The sequence below is a fragment of the Coenobita brevimanus genome, chromosome 60 (assembly GCF_032717465.1).
Source record: "Coenobita brevimanus isolate Jiangsu-jjx chromosome 60, ASM3271746v2, whole genome shotgun sequence".
NCBI classification, from domain to species: Eukaryota; Metazoa; Arthropoda; class Malacostraca; order Decapoda; family Coenobitidae; genus Coenobita; species Coenobita brevimanus.
Genome location: NC_137013.1, coordinates 28352655 through 28368266, shown reverse-complemented (window position 1 = coordinate 28368266; position 15612 = coordinate 28352655). Strand labels below are relative to the sequence as shown.

Sequence of the window (15612 nt, the reverse complement as noted above, 5' to 3'; positions counted from 1 at the left end):
GTGTGGAACTGAATGAATGGAAGGCAGTGATTGGTTATGTGTGTGTGGATGATAGAATGAGAAGGTGTGTAATGGATGCAAGAGTATATAGAAGTTGGGGGAGTGAACTTTTTTTTTTTTTTTTTTTAAGAGACAGTGAATGGAGGAAGGAAATACAAAGGGAATAAAAAGAAAGAAAATGTCCATGTACCTAAAGGCATCTTCCATTCATGAAATATTTATAACATCTGGATTTAAATTGAAGTGGATTAAATGTTTGTGGAAAGCAACTCCCAGGAAGTGAATTCCAGAGAGTAGTAGTTCTGGGGATAAATGAATTTTGATAAGCAGAGGTTCTGCGTTGCAGTGGAGAGAGTGTAAGTTTAAGTTCATAATATAAGAGAAAAGTGGAGGAAAAATTGGGTAAATACGATTTGGAGCAGATGGGGGACGTGGAAGGTGTGTGCAAGATTTTCACAGAAGAAATCTGTGCAGCATGTGAGGTGGTGTGTGGGGTGAAGAGAAGACAAAAGGGGTGCAAAGAACAGCATGGTGGAATGAAGAGACAGGCTGTGGCACAAAAGAAAAAAGCATACAGTGAGTGGATGAGAAACGGGTGTGGAGGAACTTGGGAGACAGGAGAGAGTCACATGTAGAGAGGAAGAGAAAGGTGAAAAGATTAGTAAGAGAGAGTGGATGAGGAATTTGAAAGGAATTTGAGTGTAAAGGTGGAGGGAATGTAGATGAAGAGAGTTAGGCAGGGTGTTAAGCTGGACAGGGAGTGAAAGATAAAACTGGCAGATTGCTAATGGAGAAGGGAGTAGAAGTGAGGAGATGGAGAGAACACTTTAAGGAATTACTGAACATAGAAAATGAAAGTAATGCGAGTATAAGTGGCTGGGGAATGGCTGGGAGAAGGAGGGATGTGAGAAGAGAGGAAGAAATCAGTAGGATGGAAGTTGTAGGAGCAGTGGAGAAAGTCGAACTAGGGAAAGCCCCAGGAATTGATCGAGTGTGTTGTGAAAAGCTAAAGCATGGAGGAGGGATAGTAATTTTTTTTTTTTTTTTTTTTGCAAGGTGGAAGGAACCAAAGGCCGGGAGCCCACAAACTGTTCCTTCAAAAAAAAAAAAAAAAAAAAAAAAAAAAGAGAGAGAGAGAGAGAGAGAGAGAGAGCCAAATTCAAGATCTGTTCATTTCGAAATGCCAGGACATGCTGTGTTTGAAAGACTGGAGATCATAGGAAGTAGGAAATACAGACAGAGAGAGAGAGTTCCAGAGTTGACCTGTTGCATAAATGAAGGACAGGGAGTAACGGCTAACTCCTGCATTGGAGAGTTGGACAGAAAACAGATGAGAGTTTGTTGCTAGACAGGCGCTATGCGCCCATCGTAGAGTTGGAGGGACGCAAGCTAACAGTTAAGAGGAGCAGTAACTATTGAAGTAGCTATAGAAAAGAGATGAAGATGCAACAGTGTGGCAAAGATCAGAGGTTGAAGTGAGCCAGTAAGAGGAGGAGAGTTAATGAGACGAAAAGCCCTCGACTCCACCCTTTTGAGAAGAGCTGTATGTGGGGAACCTCCCCACACGAGAGTTGTACTCTACACGAGCGAATAAAACCCGTGTATAGAGTCCCTTGTAATGGATGTGGAAGATGTGCAGATTGGCCTGGGAGGAAGGTAAAGTCCTGGGGGATTGGAAGTCATGTATAATTATTCCCCTGTACAAAGGGAGTGAATGATGAAGTGAAAGAGAGAGAGATTGTCCAGGTGCTTGAGGATGCAAAAGTGGATATATGTGGATTGACTGAAACTAAATGGAAAGGTGAAAGGATGAGAGAATGGGAATACGGTGTAGGTATATGTGCGGGAGTCAGTGAGAATGAGAGGGCAAGAGAGGGAGTATGTCTGATGATAAGCAAGAAGTGGAAGGAGAATATAAGAGAGTATGGAACAGTGGGTGCAAGGATTGTATGGGTGAGGATGAAAGTAGGTATACAAGCATGGGCGATTGTATGTGTGTATGCTCCAACAGAGGATCGAGTGGCAAGAGTGAAAGATGAGTTTTGGGCGAGAGTAGAAGCATGTATGGACAAGTTTGAGAGGAGCGAGAGAGTGCTGTTGATTTGAGACGTGAATGGCAAAGTCGGGAATGTACGAGTGGATGGAGTGGTTGGTCAGTGGGGTGTGCCAGTGGAAGTAGATGGGAATGGTAGTGCTTTGGTGGACATCTGTGCTGGTAAGGGGTTGGCAATAGCCAACACCTACTTTCGTCATAAGATGATCCACCGGTATACATGGAGAGTAATGAGGAGGATGGATGGTGAACTTGTTGAACGAAAGGCAATGATAGACTATGTGTGTGTGGATGAGCGAATGAGAAGACAAGTGTTGGATGCAAGGGTGTGGAGAGGGTGGGGGAATGGAGTCTCGGACCATCACTTAGTGATGGCCAAGGTAGAGCTGCAAAGAAAGTGGTTGAGGAGGCGAAGGGGAAGACAGGAGGAAGCAGCTCCTGTGAGAAGAGTGGAGAAATTGCAAGATAGTGAGAAGAGGACAGAGTATAAGAGCATAGTGGAAGAAAGATTGGGAAGGTATGAGCTAGAGCAGATGGAAGGGGTGGAAGACGTATGTAAGATATTCACGGAAGAGATAAGCGCAGCGTGTGAGGTGGTTTGTGGAGTGAGGAGGAGATGCAAGGGTGTGCAAGGGACAGCATGGTGGAATGATGAGGTGAAACGAGCTGTGGAACAAAAGAAGAAGGCATATGGTGAATGGTTGGCGAGTAGAGGTAGGGGAGAAGATGAGAGAGAGAAGAGAGAGGTATATGTGAGCAGGAGAAGGGAGGTTAAGAGACTGGTGAAGGAGAGTAAGAAGAAAGTGGATGAAGAGTTTGGGAGGAATCTGAGTGTGAAATGGAGGGAGAGTAAGAAATTGTTTTGGAAGGAGGTAAAGAAAGTAAGGCAGTGTGAAAGGGGAAATAGTAGGGGAGTGAAAGATAGAAATAATAGATTGTTGGTGGAGAAGAGAGAGAAATTGAGGAGATGGAAGGAGCACTTTGAGGATTTGTTGAATGTAGAGAGTGAGAGCAGTGTGAGTATAAGTGGTTGGGGAATGGCTGGGAGAAGAAGAGATGAGAGGAGGGAGGAAGAGATCAGTAGGTCGGAAGTAGTGGAAGCGATGAAGAAGATTAAGCTGGGAAAGGCCCCAGGAATTGATGGAGTGTGTGGTGAAATGCTTAGTTATGGGGGTGAGATTGTTGTGGAGTGGATATGGAAGTTGTGTAGATTGGCTTGGGAAGAGGGAAGGGTTCCAGAGGACTGGAAATCAGGTATAATTGTTCCTCTGTACAAAGGAAAAGGGGAGAGAGAAGTATGTGGTAACCATAGGGGTATTTGCCTTCTTAGTGTGACTGGTAAAATATATGGTAGAATACTCATTGATAGGGTTAGGCATATGACAGAGGAGCTAGTTGGAGAAGAACAAGGGGGATTTAGGAAGGGAAAAGGGTGTGTAGATCAGATATTTGTTCTAAGATGTTTAGTGGAGAAGTATCTAGAGAAGGGAAGGAAAGTGTACGCTGCCTTCATGGACTTGGAGAAAGCTTATGACAGAATAGATAGGAAAGGTATGTGGAAGGTATTAAGAATATATGGAGTGGAGGGGAAATTGTTGAGTGCTGTGAAGAGTATGTACGAGGGAGCTAGGGCTACGGTGTGAATGGATGGTGAGCTGAGTGAGTTCTTTGATCTCAATGTGGGACTGAAACAGGGGTGTGTAATGTCTCCATGGCTGTTTAATATATATATGGATGGGGTCGTAAAGGAGGTACAAGGTAGGGCAGTGGATGTGGGGGTGGCCCTAATGAATGAGGGTGAGATTTGGAAGATTCCGGTGTTGCTGTTTGCTGATGATACAGTATTGTTGAGTGAAGATGAATGGGAGTTGCAAGGTTTGGTGAATGAATTTGGAACAGTGTGTAGGAGGAGGAAGCTGAAAGTTAATGTAAACAAAAGTAAAGTCATGGTGTTTGAGAGGAATGAAGTCACAGAGTGTGCAGTGAGGTTGGATGGTGAGGATATAGAGAAGGTGAGTGCATTCAAGTACTTGGGTAGTGTGATGAGTAAGGATGGAACTTTGGGGGATGAAGTATGTGAAAGGGTACAGCAGGGAAGGAAGGTTGTTGGCACACTGAAAGCAGTGATGAGAAATAGGGAGGTGAGTATGGAAGTTAAGAAGTCACTGCATGATGGTATTGTGATCCCTACCCTGACGTATGGAAGCGAGGCGTGGACCTTGCAAGAGGGGAACAAGTCAAGAGTGAGAGCAGTGGAAATGAGTTACTTGAGAGGAGCATGTGGAGTGACATGGAGGGACAGGTTGACGAATGAAGAAGTGAAGGAACGTCGTGGGGTAGATGTGGATGTGGTTGAAAAGATTAGGAGAAATACACTGAGGTGGTTTGAACATGTGGAGAGGATGGAGAATGAAAGACTGACTAAGAGGGTGTATGTAGGTGAGGTGGAGGGAGGGAGAGGGAGGGGTAGACCGAGGATGAGGTGGAGGGATGGAGTTGAGAGGTATATGAGGGAGGGGGGTGAGTTGGGGGAGGGTAGTCAAATGGTGGGTGACAGAGTGACTTGGAGGCGTTTTGTCTGCGGCCACCCTTTGCGGGATTAGGGCGTCGGGCTATAGATAGATAGATAGATAGACAAAGGGAAAAGGGAAAAGGAAGTGTGTGGTAATCATAGAGGCATTTGTCCTCTTAATGTAATGGGAAAATATATGGTGGGACACTTATTGACAGAGGTAGGGAAATAACAGAGGAAGTAGTTGGAGAAGAACAGGGAGGTTTTAGGAAGGGAAGAGGTTGTGTAGATCAGATATTCTTTCTTAGGTCTTTAGTGGAAAGGTTTCTAGAGAAGGGAGAGACATTGTATGCTGCCTTCGTGGATTTGGAGAACGCATGTGACAGGGTGGATAGGCAAGGATTGTGGAAAATATTAAGAATATTTGGAGTAAATGGGAAGTTATTGAATGCAGTGAAGAGTATGTATGAGGATGCTAAGGCTGCAGTGCATGTGGACAGTGAACTGAGTGAATTTTTCTGTGTCAAGGATTGAAACAGGGATGTGTCATGTCTCCATGGTTGTTCAATTTGTGTATAGATGGGGTATTAAAAGAGATACAAGGTAGGGCAATGGATGTTGGAGTGGCCCTAATGAGAGAGGGCAGTGTTTGGAAACTCCCTGTGCTTTTGTTTGCAGATGATACTGTGTTGTTAATAGAAGACGAAGGGGAGCTGCAAGGCTTGGTGAATGAGTTTGGGAGAATGTGTAAAAACGGAATCTAAAGGTGAATATAGGGAAGAGTAAAGTTATGGTCTTCGAGAGAAATGAAGTTATTTAATGTACAGTGAGGTTGGATGAGGAGGAAATGGAAAATGTGAGTGCATTTAAGTACTTGGGCAATGTGATGAGTGAGAATGGAAATTTAGAGGAAGAAGCACTTGAAGGGGTACAACAAGAAAGAAAGGTTGCTGGTTCTTTCAAAACAGCAATAAGAAACAGGGAAGTGAGCGTAGAAGTGAAAAAGTTACTGCATGACAGTACAGTATTGTGATACCAACTCTAACGTATGGAAGTGAAGCTTGAACCTTGTTGGAGGAACACAAGTCAAGAGTGAGAGCAGTGGAAATGAGTTGTTTGAGAGGAGCATGTGGAGTTACATGGAGAGACAGACTGACAAGTGAGGAAGTGAAGGAGCATTGTGGGGTGGATGTGGATGTGATAGGAAGCGTTAGGAGAAACACATTTAGGTGGTTTGGCCATGTGGTGAAGATGGAGAGCAAGAGGCTGACGAGGAGAATGTATGTGAGGTGGAAGGAGGGGAGGGGGAGGAGGAGGCCGAGGATGAGGTGGAGGGATGGAGTGGAGAGGTATATGAGAGAGGGGTGTGTGAGCTGGGAGCAGGGCAGTGAAATGGCAGGGGACAGAGCGTCATGGAGGCTATCTGTTTGTGGCCACCCCTTGTGGGATAAAGGCATTTGGCATTAGACAGATAGATAGATCGTCCTAGTTCACACAAAATAAACCTAATTCTGGTGATTCAACAGGTGTGTGCAAGATATATGAGGAGCACCTGAAGAGAATGAACCCCAACACCCCCAGCATTACCTATGACATTTCACAGCTCTTTGATTTCATCGATCAGCTGGCCGACCTCTCATGTCTTGTGTAAGTAGCCATTCTTCTATAACAGTTATTGACACAGTACATTGGAGTCACGATTTTAAGGTAGAGGGAAGTAACGATCCTACAATATCAGGGGCATTTAGTTTCTTCTCTTATTATTTAAGAACATGATAATGTCACTCAGTTGTGCAGGAGAAAAAGAGAGGGTGCATTTAGATATGGGATTTCCAGGTGGTTGCATTTGTTTACAACCTGTGCATTGTGCTTTTGTCACAGACTGCTTGGGTTCCATAACCGAAGCCCACCCACCCACGACACACATCCTATATCTGCTTGACTCAGCCTTGTTGTTACATTAACTGTTGTGTCTAGAATAATTTTTTCTTGCTCATTGCATCGCAGAACTCTGACCCTGCAGTTTTGAACTAAGTTATGCCTAAGCACCCAGTAAGCGCATCTTGCAGTGAAGGTAAAAAAAATGAGGAAAAGAGTAGCATCCAGGCACTCAGGTAAAATTTGTTGTGTGTTTATGATGGGGATAAGCTGTTTCTCAAAAAGTGATAAAAACTAAAGGTAAGTTACAAGGAGAGTGATATACAATTGAAGCCATATCCTTACAAGTTGATTTTCTTAAGGAATATAGTCCAAGGGTGGTTGGGGTTTATTGCTCACCTAATGCTACTCAGGGATTAATGAGGCTGGTCATTCTCATCTTATATGTCAGGACCAACTTGCCTAGCCCTGGGCTCCTAAACGCTTCAGGGGGCAATACTGAGTTAGATGATGATGACAAGATACATCACGTGTAATTAACATGTTATTTTAGACAAAAAAATGAGGAGAATAAACCAAATATACCCACTAATGTTCAAGAAAGTCACCTGAATGCCCACAACATGTTTACTGCTGACCCCACCTACTGGACATCGTGTCAGTGCATCAAACTAACTTATATATATACCTCTTCAGAAACTATGAATAACAGTGGAAGTCTAACTGGAAGGGTGTTGAAACATAATTAGGGGCTTCACCCCTCTAAGACCCCCCCAGTGAATATAATCGAACAGTGTGCAAACCAAAATATGCATTAGATAAAATTTGCACCAAAACAGCATTGTACATTAAGGGCACGTGATAATCTTGGCTTGTTCGGTAATCATCACAACCATGCAGTGGCGCAGGTAGGTGCAATCATGAGACAAATCGTTATGTACACTAGACAGGAGGCATCCATTAAAATATGATACAGGTTTGCTAAATAATGCTCGGTGATTGAATTACAAAACTTTAAGTTCTGTAAAAAAAATCAGAGATATAGACAGTATGAAGTACAGTAATGTAACTCCCTATTTACAAAAAAATAAAATAAATAAACAACTAAAAAAGTAACAAAGAATCCTGTCATCACATCATTCCAATAGGAAATCTGGAAATGCTGCATGAGTGTCCTCATATTTTAATAAACTAAAGAGGTTGATGATGAGGAAGCAGTATAATTCAAGAGTTTTTACATTAAGTGCATTGGATGTGAACAGGGTTTAGTGACTGCTTTTATTAGCTGATGGATTCAGGGTTGGAAAATTTGGCTCCTAAAGTATGTCACAAGTTGATGTGTTGATGTAAGAAGTTAGATAAGGTATGGTAATTATGTGAGTTCAGTTCTTGTGAATTACATTTTCACATATTTATACTGCTTGGTTGATTTGTTTATTCAGTATTACGGCACTCATGTTTACCACAGTTGTGCACAGTCACTTTATGCTGACAACTTCATTGTATTTTTTCCTTTATTGTACAGTGTGAAACAGTTTTAAAATGACCATTGATTAATGGTCATTTTAAAACTGTTTCACACTGTGCAATTAGCTTTTTTTATGTCTAAATGCGCCAAATTTAGTCATAATGTGCATGATGCTGGGCACCAATCTTTCGCAGGCTGAGTTAAAGATTTTGTTTGATTGATATTGGGGGGATCTAAGGTTAAGCTTTGTGGCAGTCCTAGGTGGTTAAAATTATGGGGTTCTTGGGGGGCCAAACCTCTTGTGTATGTTAGGATAGGATGCGCTTACATGTCCAGATGGTAAAGTCCTATGTAGAGTAAGCTTGTTGCTTTGGGCGTCTGGGGCAGACGTATTGATAAAAGACGATCTTTATATCTTTATGTATGTTTTTAAAGGAAAGTATGGGGTTCCCAGAACCTAATCCCCCCATTTTACATTTAAATATATGCCACTTTCTAGCACAAACTTGATTCACCATGAGATTATACACAACCTTTCTCATGTTGTATGGGAACAGCTGTACAGTAAGACCTTTTTAAAAGTGAAATTCACACTGGCTTATAGAAAAATTGCATATTAAGAGTTCCATTCTACCTGTAAAGCTAATTCACCAGTTCCTCCCAAATTACCCTATACCAGAGGTGTCAAACTCATGGCCTGCGAGATAACAGTAAGGTTTATCAGTCCGTGAAACTATAATTGTTATGAATGAAAATATAATATTGTTAAGAGACAGATAATAATTCATAAATTACCTGTCATTCATAATGGTACTAATTTAATTTAAATTAAAATTGCTAGTAATATCATTTTTGTAAAGGGAATCTTTTTGTAAATAAAAATAACGAATCCGTTTAAAACCAAAGACGCAGCCATTGGTGGTATCTGAAGACATGAGCTGCCAGACCCAAACATTTTAACTGTCTCGAAAGACATGGAGAAACGGTGTACGGCAGAACTACGCTGATTAAACCTCGCCACTTTTTTAGTGTAATTGTGAATTATACAGTACTTCACTTTTTAATAACTCATTTAATCAGACAATGACTAAATATATGCAGAATTCAGGTGTACCTTTCAAATGAAGAAGGGAAACGTCAAAACCGGTAACCACCACCTTGTGCCAGGCTTTGCTACTGTAGGCTCTGACGCCATATGTTCATGTTGTGTGGGCAGTTTTATTCAGTTATTTATTATTAATTTGTTTTCGAGCATTGTAAATTTTTAAAATGTAAGAAATGTAAATCACCTGTTTATCTTTCTCTCTCTCTCTCTCTCTCTCTCTCTCTCTGCTTGTTTGACTGTCTTTACATATTCTGTAGTAAACTGTAGTCCCAAATTAATGCATATTGATACACAAAACCTCTTGTGATCTTTAATGTCACTGTTTATTATATAAAATAAATTTTATACAATGTCCGTAACTCAAAAAACGTATGCCTGGTAAGCCAGTAAGTCCTCGTATTAAGCTGTATATATCAGTCTTGCAAATACGTACGGGTATATATCTTTGCCCTCGAGACAGTAACTAATTTTAGAATTGGTCCTCGATAGGTTTTGAGTTTGACACCCCTGCCCTATACTGTATGTAGTGCCAGTAGTTTGAAAAACTGGAAGTATTCAGTACAGGTATATGCTGGTTTAACGATGCAGTTGGTTAGGTAAAAAACCCATTGTTAGGTGGGGTATTGTATATAGGGGTAGATTTAATATGTGAAGTAATGTGATACATTTTTCAGCCTTGGGTTTCCTCCCCAGTCAAGTCCAAAACCCAACCAAATGAGCCCAAAAATAAGTTTGAAGTCAATCTAAATGGCCTAACAGCTGTAAAAGAAGCTAACCTAAGCCTAACACCTGTAAATAACTCCCTAAAACCAACAAATAAAATCTGAAAATCATTAAATACAAGTCTGGAAAAAATCAAGCTTAGTAAACTGTACCCCAAAAAGACAATGTTCACCCCACTTATGGCTAAAACACATTAATCTAAGTCTAAAAACAGTTTATAAATCAACTTAAACACACAATTTTGGTCTAAAATATTATCAGAATCTGTAAAAAAATCAAAATCCATCGTTAAACTGGAGTTTGATCATTGTTAGGCGGGGTATGGTGGTATTTCTACCCCCATCATTAAGCCGGGGTATCGCATCTAGGGGTATCACGTATCCAGGTATACCTTTTGAACTTGCTTTACAGTAATTTGTTTTTACCTAATAGAGCTGTGCTGCTCCCCTAACTTGCATACCGTCAAAGTTGCATGTAATTCATCGAGCTGTAGCTATGAGAAAGTAATGAGCCCATGTTTACTATAGTCTTTCCAAAATATTGAGATCGTTTGGGTGTTGTCCCTCACAGGAATTCCCCTACCCGCGCCGCTGCCGAATCTGTACCAACACACACCTCTCTGTCTCATGTCAGCTATTTACTACTACTGAATTAAATTTATTTACAGTATATATCATCATCATCATCAGCCGTTTGAGTATCCACTGCAGGACCGGCCTATCCCGACCAAAGTCGGGACAATACAGCCAATGTATCTCTACCAAGTGGCTTAGGCTGTCTGGTAGAGATTGTATGTAGGGTGAGAAGTGCTTGTAAGTGTAATTGTAGTGTTGGAGTGGCTTTGGATGTGTGTGTAGTCTGTGAACCAAGTGTAATCGGCCTGCGCAAGCTGACTGGGGGCAACCATACTCTACAGTAAGCGACACTGGTTCAACCACAGCACCCCTTGTGTCTGCCAATGCAGTACATGGCCGGGTGAACACTCCCAAAGTTTATTACCCTGGCGGGGCGCGAACCCTAGTCCACCCATGTACGAAACGCACATTCTACCACTGTACCACAGAGGCTCCACAGTATATATATATATATATATATACACCGTAAAAGTCCTATTATTTGGCATCTATGGGACCGGGCTGCTGCCGAGATTTTGGATTTGCCGAATGATCAAAAAACCTACCCACTAAGTACCTTAAATATATTGGTGAACACTGTCATCACCACTTGTGGTATTACAACTGTGTTTGGAGAGAGTACTGTATACTGTACAATACTGTAATCAATACAGTAATATAACTGAATCTGAAATATATACAGTAATCACTCTAATATCCGGATGCCCAATAACCGAACATCCCCACTAACCGAACCTTATCGTCCTGGGATCAAACATTCCCAAAATGGTCCGAAAATCCAAAAAATTAAAAAAAAAAAAAATCGATTTTTTGCCGTCCGTAATTTGAACTTGCCACGCGCGTCGCGTGAGAGCATTGTTTTGGTTCGTCATTCCTCCGACGTCCGATAGAGCGCCGCTGCATCCTCCCCACTTCCCGCCTGTCTCTCACCGCGACTGGACCTACGCTCTTCGCCATGGCTGCCCGCGTGCTCGCTTTTGTGGTGGTGCAATACTTGCTGCAAGGCCTCCTGCTGCTCTCTGCCCTCCTCTTAGTGTGTGTGATGATGGCCCCGCCTCCTGAGAAAAGGAAGAGAGTGGTGTTGACTCTGGAGAAGAAACGGGAGATATTGGAGAAAGTTGATGCGGGTTGGTCTTCTTCACGCATTCTCCGCGAGTTCAACCTGGCCCGGTCGACTTTGTTCGATATCAAGCGTTCCCGAGACAAGCTCATGCAGTACACGGCTGACTTCTCGTTGAGAAGCAAACGCAACGTGGAAAGGAAGGTTATGTTTACCCCCAAGTATGCAGAAATCGACCGCTCCACGTTGATTTGGTATCGACAGCAACGTGCAGCTGGTGTGATGGTACGTGGAACGGAGCTGAAGGCTGCTGCTGAGAAGTTTGCAAGGCTTCACGATGCCCTAGACTTCAAGGCATCCGAGGGTTGGCTCTTCCCGTTCAAGTTGCGACATGGCCTTACTAACCGTAAAGCACATGGCGAAGCATTGGACGCTAACGAGGATGGAGTGGACGAGTTTCGGCACAAAGTGAAAGGCTTGATCGACAGGGAGGGCCTCAATCTCGGTCAAGTCTATAACGCTGACGGAACTGGCCTATTTTATCGCTCAGTGCCAACGAACACTCTAGCCGATGAGACGGAGAAGCGTGTACCTGGCCGCAAGCTTTCTAAGGAACGGATATCTGCTTTGTGTTGTGCCAATGCTAACGGCATGCACCGGCTTAAGCCCGTTATTGTTGGCCGTGCAAAGCAGCCTCGGTGCCTTCGTGGGGTGATGGATGTCCTTCCTGTCGTATGGTACCATTCTTTGAAAGCATGTTTCACAGCTGTGATTTTCAAAGACTGGTTTCACTGTCACTTCGTCAAGGAGGTCATCCAGTACCAGACGAAGACACTGGGAATTCCTCGCGACCAGGTAAAGGCTCTCCTTCTCCTCGACAATGCACCTGCCCACCCATGCGACAAGGTCTTGGTTGCTGAGAATGGCCGTATTAGGTGCATGTTTCTGCCACCTAATATGACTGCTCTCATTCAACCCATGGACCAAGGAGTGATCGTGGCAACAAAGCGCCTGTACCGTCGGAAGTTCCTGGACGAGGTGATGGTTGTTCTCGAGGACGAGGACGAGCGCAGGGAAGGACGTGACACTCGAGGCAAGCGGACTTTGGAAAACCTTCGCCGCTACAACATCAAGTCTGCGCTGTACAACTGGGCTAGTGCATGGAAGGAAGTCCCTGTGAAAACTCTTGAAAATGGTTGGTCTCGTCTGCTTCTCGGAACAGATGTGGAGTACGATTTCCTAGGGTTTGACGTGGATGACTTCCATGCACGGCTACGTACGCACGGCGACGATGTTGATGTGGACGATGTTCGTGAGTGGTTGGACGACGACGAGGGCGATCCTGGGTATCAGACGTTGTCTGATATCGAGATCGCGTCTTCGGTTGCTGGTGTCAGTCCCGAACTTAAAGATTCCGACGACGAAGGCGATGATGATGCAGACTCCTCTCAGCAGGACACTACTCCAGCCATCCCCAAGCTGAGCACACTCCGGGAACATCTAGAGTTCGTCCTAGACTACCTGGAACACCCGGACTGCGACAGGGAGATGGGTCCCTTGGGACTCGTGGAGGAAGTGCGTGCTTTCCGGCAGCGCATCATCAATCGCCAGAATCGTCGGTCCTTGCGTCAGTCAACGATTGACAGTTTTTTCAGGCCCGTGACCCCCGCTGTGCCAAGCCCTGGTTCCACTCCGTTGCCTCCCCAAGACAGGCCTTCATGCTCCGAGCCACAGCCAGCACATCAGCTACAGTGGAGTCACCGCTCGATGTGAGTTTGCGGCTATCTTCAGAGTCTTCTGTAGTCGGTACGCCATCACCACGACCCACTGATGCACCCCTTGGTCGCCTGCCAGTGATACTCTCGGACTCTGACAGTGAATAAACAGCAAGAACTTCTCCACTAGACCACACGGGAATTTTGAGTGTTGTGCAGTGAAAAAACCGGTGTGTTGTGTTAAGGTTTTCGAAATGAGAGAAAAGACTCAGTAGAAAAGAAATTTAACGTAACTAACCTTCTTTGTTTTGGCTTTGGAAAATAAAAAAAACTTGGGAAAAGTTAATGTGCAACACTAAAATTTAATGGAACATTATTTGGACTAAAGTGAACACTGTGAAGAGAACGGACTTCTGTGTGTTAATGACTAAGTTCAGTGCAAGACTTCAGGAAGAGTGTACTGCAAGTGCTTCAGGAAATCGTTCTTACTGTCAGAGTCCGAGAAGAGGCCAGGGACTTGCTGTAAGTAGCCAGAATGTTTCATATTGTACTTTTTTCCATACTATACTTACCAGAATGTGTCATACTGTACTTTTTTCCATACTATACTTACCTCATGCATGTGCAGTAGGAATGTGTTTTTCAGAGTTAGGTTCGGTTAGAGTCCATAAGTACCAGAATGTTTATTAATGTATGAACATACTTCTAAACCCTCATTTTATGTTTCTTTTGCATTTATTTCAGTCATTTATGTGCCTTATTGGTGTGATTTGGGTGTTAAATAGGTGCTATGCATGTCCGGAGGGAGTTGTATAGGTGTTTCTCTGAGTTAGGGTCCATAAGTACAAGTCCATAAGCTGGAGCCCGATATCCGGACGAAACCAATATCCGAACCTACCGATGGCTCTATTGATCCGGATATTGGAGGGGTTACTGTATATAAATTAGTGAACATATACAAATGTAATGACACAGTAGGCCTACACGTTAGCTAACACTTCCTGGATGGCCGAAATGATACGGAATATTACCTATCAGCTCAGTACATCATTTGTATTGGTGAACATTGTTATCACTACTTGTATTATTACAAATATGTTTGGAGTGAGTCCTGTATACAGTACTTTTTCCAAACACAAAGTAAAATAGTCAGAAAATTACATAAAATAAAATGGAGGAATATGAATTGGTAAGGTCTTTCTGATGAAAGTTAAACGTACATTTAGCGCTCATTCTTTTGTTCGTTTTTTTGTTTACATGTGAAAGGGAGAGTATTGATGCAAACAGTAATGTATTCCATTAACCCCTTAATAACCTCCGACATTGAACAACCCTTTACAGTACCGATGTCAGTGATGTCGAGTTAGTGTGAGCTATGAAAAACTGAACAATTATGGGAAGGGGATGAAGGTTACTAGTATGTTTACACGACTGTATGCTATGATTCCAAGCAGTCAGGGGGTCGCTTTATCTCATATGTTTTCGCCCATTTGGTAAATGAACCGTAACTTTCTCAATTCTCCCGCAAATCATGGCGAATCATAGCATGGGTTTAGGAAGCTAAATAACACATTGTTAGGTGCGCCAGATGATTATCTTGACATCCTCAAGAAAATGGAAGAAATTTAATCCCTCTTTGAGCACATAGAGTAAGTTTCTTCCATTTTCTGAAATCAATTTATTTTTCTTAAAGATGTGAAGATAATCATCTGGCGCACCTAGCAATGTGTTATTTAGCTTCCTAAACCCATGCTATGATTTGCTATGAGTCATGGAAGAATTGATAAAGTTACGGTGCATTTACCAAATGGGCGAAAACATCTGAGATAAAGCGACCCCCTGACTGCTTGGAATCGTAGCGTAGAGTCGTGTAAACATACCAGTGTCCTTTGTTCCCTCCCCATAATTGTTCAGTTTTTTTTTATAGCTTACACTAACTTGACATCACTGACATCGGTGATGTAAAGGGTTGTTCAGTGCTGGAGGTTATTAAGGGGTTAATGGGATATATTACTGTTTGCATCAATACTCTGTCTTTCACATTAAACACAAAAACGAACAAAAGAATGAGCGCTAAATGTACGTTTAACTTTCATCAGAAAGACCTTAGCAATTCATATTCCCCCAGTTTATTCTACGTATTTTTCCAACTTTAGGTTAGGTTAGGTTTGGTTAAATTATTAGGTGCGTTAAACTCGGTTAGGTTAGGTTTAGTTAAACACTTAGGACAGTCCCTTTCACCATTATGCTGAGGAATCAAAATACAAGAGCTGTCACAGCCGTACAGCTAATAACAACGGGGAAATTGATCTAACAAGCAACATTTATTTATGGGTAATGCATTGCAGTATCAGTGGTTCATGGGCTATGCAATTAGCAGTAAACGTCATTTTCAAGAAGGCGTCAAGAATGAGCGAATTTCAAGAATTAGTGAGGGGGCTTGGAACGTAACCCTCGCTAATT

General features: G+C 42.8%; 1 protein-coding gene across 1 annotated transcript in view; it reads left to right on the top strand.

Moving 5' to 3' along the window:
- e(r) (enhancer of rudimentary) overlaps positions 1-15612 on the top strand; it is a 77381-nt gene that overhangs the window by 31764 nt on the left and 30005 nt on the right. The window contains exon 3 of the mRNA XM_080274846.1: positions 6092-6212. Coding sequence (XP_080130972.1) covers positions 6092-6212 — 121 coding nt within the window. The remainder of the gene's footprint in view (positions 1-6091; positions 6213-15612) is intronic.